This window comes from Ctenocephalides felis, unplaced genomic scaffold (genome assembly GCF_003426905.1).
Source record: "Ctenocephalides felis isolate EL2017-DRISC unplaced genomic scaffold, ASM342690v1 CF-g0.4_SCAFFOLD_01492, whole genome shotgun sequence".
Classification (NCBI taxonomy): Eukaryota; Metazoa; Arthropoda; class Insecta; order Siphonaptera; family Pulicidae; genus Ctenocephalides; species Ctenocephalides felis.
In genome coordinates, this window is record NW_020537646.1 from 13296341 (window position 1) to 13308812 (window position 12472).

The following is a 12472-nucleotide window of genomic DNA, read 5'->3' on the forward strand; positions in this document are numbered from 1 at the left end:
TATTAATAATATTTTAGCAACTAATTATTGATGTCAGGTCCTTTTTCAGTTATCTTATAAAATGATAACTTTGTACTAAGATAAAACGATTGGAATAATTTCATAATATATAAAACATTCAATTTTCTTATTCTCTAATCATAAATAAATCTAATTTTTTATATTTATTTCATTCAGACAACCATTATCAAGAGCAGTCTGGTAATGTACAATCTCCTTTTCTTCAATTATTGCATTACATTCCATAAATGGGTATGAATTCATATGGGCCTGGATGTCTATTGATTCCATTTGTATATTTGGCACTTCTTTCTCATGCGTGCGCCTGACAATCATAAATAAATTTAATTTTCTATATTTATTTCATTCAGACAACCATTATCAAGAGCAGTCTGGTAATGTACAATCTCCTTTTCTTCAATTATTGCATTACATTCCATAAATGGGTATGAATTTATATGGGCCTGGATGTCTATTGATTCCATTTGTATATTTGGCACTTCTTTCTCATGCGTGCGCCTGACATGTGCTTTCAGGTCATTTGATTGAGTATAAGATTTTTCACATAATTTGCATTTAAATGGTCTTTCTAAAGTATGAGTAACCATATGGCGATTCAAAGCAAACTTTTTTGCAAATTTTCTACCACAAACACCACACTCAAAATCCTTTTCTCCTAAAAATTGATAATGAGGGTCATCGAACTTCATAAAAGAAATATATAATATATTATCATTTGATTTACCCGTGTGTACTTTATGATGTTCAGTTAGAACATATGAATAAGCAAAAACTTTAAAGCAAATGCTACATTGGAATGGTTTAACTTTTTCGTGTTTGGCTTTAACATGACGCTCCATATTGCTTTGTTGGGAGAATCCATGACCACAAACGGGGCACACAAATGGACGATGTCCAAAATGGCTACGTTTGTGCATGTTGAGTCCATAGCGGTCATAAAATGTATGTCCACATAAGTCACACATGTGGCGCTTTAATTTTGCTGGTTTAGCTTCTAAGGATAAAAATTATCTTCAATAAAAGTATACATATACTAAAAGTATATTACATTATAATATGATTATTTAGTTTTTATTTATAGTATAAAAATATAGTGTTTATCAAGAAATCATCGAATCTTGATGAATCTGATTGATATGAATAATTTGATCATGAAATATTCAAGAACAACTTTTCAGGCTCTTCATTTATATTAATAAATATAAGTATATATTTTAATATATATATGCTATTAACATTTTTTTGCTGTTTTTGAATATGAATTTTGTTTAAAATGTTCAACTTTTTAAAAATATTAATTTAAATGCTTTAAAAGTTATATAAAAAGAAGTTGATAGTTACCATTATGAAGTTTGGAATGTCTATTTAAAATATATTTATCTTTAAATATTTTATGGCACACTTTACACTCAAGTACCTCAGGTTCAACATTGCATATTTTTCTATGTTCATCTAATAAGTCTTGTCCCTCAAAATTTGTTTTACATTTATCACATCTATATATGACTTTGTCTGGAGCCTTTTCTTTAACTTTAATTTTCTTTTTTCTAGGTCTAATGGTTTTTCTAGGTTTTTTACTTTTTTGCTTTTCATTTGGCACTTCAATAGGAGGTTGATCATGAATTTCATTAATATCATTTTCATTGCAATAATTTATTTTGATCACATTGATGTCTTCAAAATCTAAATCCTGTTGTAACCTGTCATCGTCTTTCATAATATAATGGCTCAAAACAAGTCTTTGATCATCTTCGATTATTTCTGGTACTACTTTTATATCTAAATGTTGTGATAACAAATTGCGTAATCTTAAATCTGATGATTCACATAAATGTTTGAAATTATATGAGGTATTTAAGTTCATTATGCAATTATCACATAATGCATTAGGTAAACCATCATCTATAGTTATCTGAAATGTATATACAATATAAATATTTAATATATTTTGATGGTAATATATAATATTGTACCTCCACTTGCGCACAGGACATTATTTGGATATAAAATTGTTCTGAGCCATTAATATTAAAGATTGAAGTGTTAGCACCGTTTTGTAAACATATTCTACAAATATCAATATCAAGACTCATTTTGAAAGTTGTCAAAAACTTTTAAGAATTTTAAGATAATATTAAGTAATTTTTATGCACATAAATATATAATATAAATTAAGATTTAAGTAATACATAATTTGTAGGAAATCCTAAATAATGCTAAATTTCACATTTGTTTGACATTTAAAATTCCAATCTAAACAAACACTTGCTCAGCATCATGTATAAAAAAAAAATGGCGACATCTGAAAAATGCTCAAAGCAATTTTAGAAGTTGAAGTCAAAACCTGATTAAGATATATATTTTTCTGTGATCTGTTTTATTATTTTAATATTTTGTGTTTTATATATATATATTAAAATCGAATATTGCGTTGTTGCTGTTCATTTATAAAGTAAATTAATCCATTTATATTGACAGCATCAGCAATATATAAAAAAAACATGGCGGCATCTATAAACTTCTGTCAACAATATATTAGAAAACACGATGTAAATAATATAAGTACACTGCAAGTTCTTCACAAGACAAAACTATTTTTTTTATTGTTACTTATCAATTGTCCAAATAGAAATTGACATATTATAAACTATATTCAATTATTGCAAAAGTTACAACATGGACGATACTATTAATTCAGACTTGAGTGAAGAAGAAGTTGTCACTGCCAAAAAAGTAAGTAACAGAAATTATATTTGAATATTCTAAAATTTCTTTATCATCTTATATCTCTAGGTCCTAGAAACATTAGAAAGTGCATGGCTAAACGAAAAATTTTCTCCAGAAATTTTACCACATCAAGTTGAAGTAGTAGATTGTATGCTCGAACAAATACAACACATGGAAAATAATATGTCCAAGTTGGATAAACAAGATTTTAGATTGTTGGCTCATCGAATGGAATTAGAAAGAATTAGATTTATCATTTCCAGTTATTTGAGATTGCGGTTGGAAAAGATAGAACTTTATACACAGTATATATTAAAACAGGAATCTGAAAGAACTCCTGATGAGCAGAGGTAATTTGGTAAAGGACTCAATTTTGAATATTGAAGCATCCTACCATGTAAGATTAATAGTTGAACAAACAATTGATATAAAAAAGCACAATAAATTACTTGTTTCAAACAAATTCATCTAATATGGAATTACAGTTAAATATTTACAGATTAACCATTTAAATTTATATTTTACTAGATTCGTTCATAATGCATTACATATTGCAATCTTTTATGTCCACTTGGATGATTTCTGTTAATTTGCCTCTCATTTTAGATTATCGCCCAATGAACTAATTTTTGCTAAAGAATTTTTAGCAAATCAAGAAAATCACTTGAATCAAGTAGCATTAAGGCATATGCCTCCGAACTTCCAAACAACTGATCCTGCTTTAACCATGGTGAAACCCAATATGCAAACACATGTATTTCTTCAAGCCAAAAAGTCCCGTAAGTTTTATATTTGCAGCTTTATAAACATCCTCAAGCTTGTATCTCTTATTCAAGTAGGATTGAGTATAATATAAATTATTTTTATTTTAGTGGCTGCGATAGTAGTGCCTTTTAGTGATGATGAAGTGGACTTAACAGAAGGATCGCAACATGTTATGCAATATGAACCAATTGCCGAAATGGTGTGTTCAGGAGCTGTACAACTTATATGATCTCTATTTATGCATTTAAATACAAATCTATTTTGTATATTTGTTACTTATCATAATAAATAATTTATTTAAATTAAGTTCTCTTTCCATATTTGAAAATACCATGCCTGTTATTTCATATTTATAGACTCAAATTTCAAACCATAACTTATTTCAGTTTAGCAAGACCGTTAAAATTAATTTGATAGCTAATTTTCCATTAGCAAACACTGTGATGATCAATTTTATATATAGATTTTGAATCGTGCGATTTAGTTAGAAGATATTTATCTCATTGCTGCTGGTAAAATTAATCGAAAAAATAAAATGATTAAGATGATATATTTTCAATTTTGTAATAATTTAAAAATATAATTGAGAAATTTATTGGCCATTAGTATTTCAAGCTATATATTATACATGAGCAGTAAAGTTAACAACACAATTTTTCCAAAATAGATTTCTTTTTTTAAATGTTTCATCTGCAAATAATTCGAAGTTTTGTAGATTTGGAATGTCTCCTTCTTCAACAACAGTTAAAAAAAAAATTACACTTTCTAAAAATTCACTTTTTACCGTTGAAAGATTTAAATTTCAAAAATTAACGCTCATTTTCAGTACACAAAAATAAAAGCAAATATTTATATATTCATTACCTGATCAATAACCACAGAAATTGAATATTGTTCGAAAATCTATATTTACACAGGAATAATAATCTTCCTACATGCGTACGTATATGTATATAAATATAATAGTGTGTATAAATATAGATTTTCAAATATCACAATCATATTCAATTTCTATAACCGATTATTGATCCGATGACAAGATTATGCAATTATACGAGAAGGATTAATTTGGATCAGAACCTACCATGAACTAATCTCTTAATACTTCATTATAATAATTATCTTTGTATTTTCTATGGTATTATGAAGATAGATACGTTATAAATTAAAAGATAAATATTTAGGTCACTTGAATTTAATCAAAGATAAGTAAGATCGAAACACGTGGATTATACTTATTAGCTGTGCGAATCAAATGAACAATTAAAACTTATCTATTCTTTTAATATTTACTGTTGCTATTTACATGGACAATATTTTGGGACATACTTATACCAATTTTACAGGACATTTAATGTAATATAAATAAAAATACAATAAAACTAGGTTATCCAAAGTCTATTAAGCTATAGCTACTAATTCAAAACCGTCAGAACGCATTCAACAACGTATATTTTTTATATCATTCTAAATTACTTCTATAAAACAAAATAATAAATATAGAAAAACTGAATAGAAACCACTCTTGTAAACAACAATAACAAATTTCTTTGAAATTCCAACCAAGAAAAAATTTGAAATGAAAATATTAATAGACTTACACAATGAATTGTGTAATTGAATTGAAATGAAATTCTAAAGAAATTTCCAATAAGCTATTGAATTATTCAAAGGAGATATACATAGAAACTGTTACTCGTTTACAAGTATATTTATGATTAAACTTTTTAATAATTTATGATTTTATATGAAGAAATTTCTTTGAGATAATATTTTTTCATTCAACCTCATTCTTTATTAACTGGTTCTCATATTGAATTAAGAATATTATTAACTTCCCGAAGATCCGAAAAAAATCAGAAAATATTCTTTCCCATTTGCGATAATTATAATTTTATATTGTTTCGACGTTTCAAGTCATTCTGAATCGTTTGACACCAAAATATAAAGAAGTATGTGTGTGTTTATGAATGAAAATATTGACCTTTTGTCTACGTTTGCACCCTTAAATTCTACTTCTCGTTTACGTCTAAAAGACAGCGATTTTAAAAATTTAAATTTTAAAATTTAAAAGCCATTTGAAAAACTATATTTACCGAATAATTTGGTGGGGTGATCGGTCGAGTCTTTTCTTTGTAATTAGTAGATATTAGTAGATATTAGTAGTTTTCGCAAAAAACCCAAAACGATTTTGGAAACTTAAAACCGATCGAATGATATTAGTTGGAGATCATGATCATTATTATTAGCGTCCAGGGAAAGCGAAAACTTTATTTTAGAAAAACAGTTGAAAATTTGATCTAAATGGCTAAATTTCACTTCTTATTAATTATTTCGATTAGTTACACCTAGTTTTGATATAAATTATAATATTATTAATTAATATTTTATGATTTTTTATAAAGCAAATTAATTAGTCTAGGCATGATACGGATTAGAACACTAACAAAGTACCCCCACAAAATTATTTACTCTAATTACAATTACTTTTATTTTATTTATTTTTGCTTTAATTGATTAATCATCATATTTACCTCTACTTTTCCATATAGTACTTTAATTTTACTTCATATGACTGCACAAGTAAATAAAATGATCAAGGATACATAAGTGGTATTGATATTCTATGTGATAAACTCAGAATATCTAAATACTTTCTTATTGATTATTTCGTTACACTTAGTTTTAATAAAATTTATTAATATTTTATGATTTTATATAAAGCAAACTAGTTTAGCGTGATAAGGATTAGAACACCGACAACATACCTCCACATAATTATTTATTCTAATTACAACTATTTCAATTTTTATGATCTCAATTTATTTTACTTATCCATTTTTGCTTTAATTAGTAATTTATTATACTTACAATTTATATAAAATATATTCAATTTAAAATAGCTTTACTTCAAACTTTTCTAGGTTTATATCTGATAATTCTCATTTATCCTCAAAATTACTGAATGAATTTCTTTTGATAAAGACACATTATAATTTATTAAAGAAAAATTAAAAAACGCCAGATATTATAAAAAAATAATAATTTCATCCCTCCCATTACATACATACACGAGTGGGTGAAATTGGCCACCCACTCCGTTCCCTTCAGTTCATGCCTGAGAGCGTTTAAGGCGGCGCAATGTCAACAAGAGTTTTTTATCGTAACACAAACCCACTTCGAAATTTCCGTATTTTCGGTGTCATTTTTCTTGTTAAAGAAGTACAGCTATTTATGACTTAGATTAAACTTAGGCACGCTACGTGCGGATATGTTCGTTTTATCTATATGTAGATACAGGAAAAGTATTCCAAATGTTGAATTATGTTTACCTACTCAGTTTTCTTAGGTTCTTGGTATGAGAAAATATGAGTTCAGAAATAAAAATAATAGTAAAAAAATATGAGTTTAGATTATTGAGATAATATAGATCGAATTAAATGATCAGATTTGATTGTACAAGAACTAAGTGTGATGGCTAATTGTTTATGAAGCTGGATAAAAAACAAAAGACTCTAAATTAAACACCCTGAATAAAAATAGCATATGAGATGAAATTCTCTGAATAAAAATATTTAATGAAATTATATCACCTATATAAAATTAGTATATGTGGTCAAATCACATAAACAAGAATAGCTATGAGTTTAAATCGCCTGTCTGAAATAGTAGATATAGGATAGAAAATCTTCCGAATAAAATTGAATATGTGGTTTAAACCGCTAACTAAGAAGATATGTGGTCGAATTTTCTGATTAAAAACTGCACATGAATCCAAATCCCCTGAATAAAATACTATATGATAGAAAATCCTCCTAGTAAAATTAGTATAAGTGCTCGAATTTCATAAACAAGATTACCATATAAGTTCAAGCAGACTGAATAAAAATAATACCAAAATTATATTAAACCCTCTTAATACTTAATACTCTAATTGGTGTATATGGTTGAATCTTCTGATTAAGATAGCATATGAGTTCAAATTCCCTGAATAAAATAGCATAGGATGGAAAATAGTATGGGATAGAAAATTCTGAATAAAATTAGTGTGTAGAATCGAATCCCCTGAATGAAAAAGTATATGGGTTAAAATGCCCTGAATAAAATAATATAATATAGAAAATTTCCTGAATAAAATTAGTATATCGTTTCCTTCGAACATGAATAGCATATGAGTTCAAATCCTCCATATAAAACAGTACAAAATAGAACTTGATTAAATTTAGTAAATGTTGTCGAATCCCTTGAATAAGAATAGTATATTAATTCAAATCCGCTGAAAATAAAAGTTGATATGAAATCCCCTGAATAAATTAGCACAAAAGTTCAAATCCCATAAATAAAAATAGTGTACTATATAAAATCCCCCAAATTAAATAGTATAGAATGAAAAAAATCCTGAATAAAAGTAATATTGGTTATTAAGTGGTCGAATTCTGCTTAAAGAAAAATTAAAAATAAAAGCACAAATAAATCTTCTAATTTGCAAACAATATATATATAACAATAATATATATAATAATAATATATTATTAATTGCTAAAATTCGTGAATCCTGTGAGATAATTTTTAAAATTTAACAAATAATTTAAATAAAGATAAATGATTCATTTTAAATGAAATTCCTCCAACAAAATATATTATAAACTGCTATATAAGAAATTTATACCATTTCATTCATAAGCTAATTCAGTTGGATTGGTGCCTTCATAAATAACCTATTAATATTTCAATAATATTTTAGGGAAGATTAGGGAATATTTAATAAGGGTAAAACAATACAGGTAATGTTTCGATAGCTGATATGATATAATATTTCATATTATTTTTAAATTTAGTATTTGAAAATGTTTGATGAAAATTAATGGTGGATAGGTAATTGTAATTACTTTACCATATATTAAAATTAAAAAAGTTACAAAGTGATCTTGTATAAAAAGAGCTCTAATGGTTGATTAAATACTTAAGTGAAGTATATGATCTGATTATACTGCTTCAAAAATTATTATATATTTTTATGCATTTAAAAACAATATAAACTCAATACATTCTCATATACAAACTGTAATATAAATATTAATTTCATATTAACTGTATTATTAAATCCTTGTATGGTGCACAAAAATTTATATAAATTAATGTTTATTACGAAAATTATACTTGTTTACAATTTATATATTGTTTATATATATACATATTTATATGAATATTCGGACTTATCTGTAAAAAATATGAGTTATATCAACATTACATCGTTACTTTCTAAACTGTTTGCTGAATACATAAAAGCCCTTTTTATATGGGTTGACAATATTATTAACTTTTTATTAAATTGCATATTGGAATTTTGTTTACATCTTGTCGTAATAACCGTAAAGCAAAAAGGCTTGTATTTGAAGAAAAGCAAACCTATGCAAATGTAAAGTTTTCAAATAGTAGATTTCCACGTGTCTAGAGTCAAGTCATAGCATTACTATTTTTTTATTAGATTATAAATTTAATATATTTATGCTATAATAATAAACAATTATATTATTAATTGAATTCAATAAATTACTAATTAAATTTAATTAATACTTGAAATTTAACTTTTTACACTGAGTTTATAATATCACAGATAAAGTAACCGATCTTTATTTTACTTTGTCATTGAAAGCCATATTGAAATAATTTATTTTTTGTTTAATCAACTAAAATACTAATCTACAGAAGAAATTTAAAAACGCCTAATTGTATATTTTATCTGGAACAATGTAAATCCATGTGACACATATAAAAGGATTTCTGCACGGAAAATGCATTACCTAATTCATTACACAGGTTTAAACTGGTCAAGCTTTTTCAGGTCTCACAGTGTTATTGTAATCCTCGGATAGTAGTCAAAGGGTCTTTGAAAAGTTTAGTTGTTGATGTTGATAATAAAATCGTCAAATGTGAACTTAGATTACCTATTATGTAGTTAATTAAGCAGTTTTAGGCAAATTTATCAGAAATATGTGTAAAACTTAACTTTTTTTCATCAGCTTTCTTACTTTAACTAGCACAGAAATGATGTTGATGAACGAAAATCGAAGACGCTCTGAAATATTAATTTAAGGATAAAAAATTTGGCAAATATTTGAAAGCCAAAAACATATTGTTGGACTTAGAGTGAACATTAATCGTTATCCTTACTCATGAAATATCTGAAAGTTTTTTAAATCAATTTTTACATAAAGATATTTTCATATATATTGAATTTTTGGAATTGAAGTTACATTTTTAGATATATTTTTTATAAAAATATATCAATTGATAAAACTGCCTATTCGATGATATTTTATTTAGGACCAATTTCATTGAATGAGTGGAAATAAAAAAAATGTTGTATTATAAAATTACTTATATAAAATTGAGCAATCAGTGTTTAATAAAAACCCTATAAGCCGCAAGGCTCAAGCATGATAAAGAAAGAGACAAATAAAAGAAAAAAATGTTTGTGATTGTTCCAGCGGAATAGAAATCTAATAATCTGAAAAGTATTATTTTAAAGAAGCATGGAAAAGGATTAAGAGTTTACAACATTGATGAAAAATATTATATTTTTTGAATATTAACACTAAATCCACCGACAATTTGTATAATCTTACACCTACCACGGGCGATCTATAATTTGCCTGACTCGCATTCCAGGGATCCACGGATCGAGTCTTGGCTCTATCTGTATCATCTAATATTAGGTACCAATCATAAATGATCTACGAGGTATCTAATAGAAAGTTTCAAGTTCATCAGTATGGTTAAACAAAGATCAATAAAACGACATCAATAGATATCGCAAAAAAATCTATAACCCATCGCAAGGTAGAAAGTGCATAAGGTGAAGGAATATAATTTTTAACTGTGTTTAGTAATATTAAATAATTAATATTAATCTAATTGTACCTCTAGCTCTTTGACTATAATACCTACACTAGCATTTTCTTTCATTGATGTTTTGCACGAAGCGTGGCCGTTTTGTCAGTATGCCACCGCACGCTGAACTACGAGGTTCACATTGGATTCTAACGAGAATCCCACGAGAATCTAACGTGCGAGATAAAATTCATCTCATTTGGAATTAAACTAAGACATTATTACATTAATTCACTAATTAAATATTGGAATAATTGCTGTTCGATGTGAATACAACTGTCTTATGTGTGGTCAAAATAATTATGTCATATTTAAAATCTATATGGTAAATTTAATCTTGATGTGGTAATGATATATGTTTTAAATTTATATAATATAGGTATTTGATGATATATAATTGCAGTGTGAATATTAAATTCTGCTGTAAATAAAAAGTATTCAAATTTTAAATTTTAAAAATAAAGTTTATTGAAAAGAGTTTGCAAACTTACTAATTTCATCATTAAAATGTATGTGTTCAAGTACACCATAAATGGGACTATATATTCATATTCTAAAGATGGACTTGCAAAATTTAAAATTTCGAATTTTTGAATCAATCAATTTTGCAAGTATCATATTGCTCAATAAATCTCAATAGTGTACATCTGCAAGTGATCATTTAACCGATTATATAATGTTTTTTTCTCTAAATTTTATCTAAAATACTTAGTAAGATTTACTAAAATTTTGAACGAGGTGTATATATAAATATAAGTGAATTACAGAAAAAAGCAGATAATTACCAAAATGCTTTTGTCTAAAATTGTACAAAAACACACCGTAATCCTGACAACTGCAATTTAGCGATCTTCCTGATTACAATGCTGGAGGTAAGCCCTGATATTTATTTTTGCGCACATAGTATTTTCAAAAGGACAAAGTTAATGTTTTTTTAAAATATTTGTTCTGTTCATCCAATAACGCGAGAACAAAATGAATTTAAAATAACTATACAAAATGCATTTTTACAACCTATGTAATTCACGTTGATCAAGGATTTATTTCCAGGATTAAAATACAAGGTTTAGTGTTTTTCATCTGCGAGATGATATGATGAAATTTTATCCATATTCATGTGATGTGCTTTTGGCATCGTATTTTTTTATTATAAAGTTTTTATTTATTATTTACTTCACTTTGGAATGCAAAAAATCAATATAACAAGTAGAACTTTTTATCTTAAAGGAACAAATGGCATAAATTTATTATAAACTTTTTACAATAATTAAAGTATTAATAGAAATTATTTTGATAAGGAGTACTGATATTTTATCTTTTAATATTTATAAGTTTATTTCATTTCGTTAAGGATTTAACTTCATAATTAAAAATAAAGCGCTAGGCGATCTACATACATTATCTATAAAATTTTAGCCATATTCATGTGAGCATTTTGTGAAACTAAAAGTTTAAGTTATTGTAAGTTTAATTAAATAAAAATAAATTATTATATATTTTTTTCTAATAAATTATTTAATTTATTTATAATAAATAATTAGAATTTTTTTTATAATTAATACTTGTATAGCTTAAATTATTTCGATAACAAATACATGAGATCTTATTTCTTACTTAATTATGAAGTTATATTAAAGCATCACATTTAATTATTGTTAGTAAATTAAATTTTTATTATATAATACATATATAAGTAATATTTTATAGTTTAATATACATAATTTATAAACCAGTGAAATCCCAGAAAAAATAAATCAAAGCCAAATCGTGGCGCAATATTTAAAAATATTATGAAATTATTTAATATTAATAATTTAATATATATATTCATATTTGTATCAGAGGGCTCAGAAATTTAAAATTAACGGTAACATTTTTTTTATTTTTCCATTTTAATAAAAAATATATATTTAAACCATAAAAAAAATCATTCTCTATACTAAAATATTTACAAAAACAATTATAAAATAAATATTTATACATTTTATATGCAAATGTACCATATTATTATAATACGCCAGATTTATGGAATATAGGTGGAGAATATACAGTTTCAAAATTAGAA

General features: G+C 25.6%; 2 protein-coding genes across 2 annotated transcripts; one reads left to right on the forward strand and one right to left on the reverse strand.

The window, feature by feature from the left end:
* Positions 1-38: 38 nt before the first annotated feature.
* On the reverse strand, positions 39-2100 carry LOC113370584 (zinc finger protein 429-like). The gene is made up of 4 exons (XM_026611272.1): positions 1995-2100; positions 1363-1933; positions 746-1015; positions 39-676 (listed from the first exon to the last, which is right to left on the reverse strand). The coding sequence occupies exons 1-4, from the start codon at positions 2013-2015 to the stop codon at positions 345-347; spliced, it is 1194 nt and encodes a 397-aa protein (XP_026467057.1). The 5' UTR covers positions 2016-2100; the 3' UTR covers positions 39-344.
* A 344-nt stretch (positions 2101-2444) lies between these two features.
* On the forward strand, positions 2445-3742 carry LOC113370636 (DNA replication complex GINS protein SLD5). Its single transcript, XM_026611327.1, has 4 exons — positions 2445-2754; positions 2815-3098; positions 3355-3527; positions 3621-3742. The coding sequence occupies exons 1-4, from the start codon at positions 2698-2700 to the stop codon at positions 3740-3742; spliced, it is 636 nt and encodes a 211-aa protein (XP_026467112.1). The 5' UTR covers positions 2445-2697.
* Positions 3743-12472: the final 8730 nt, after the last annotated feature.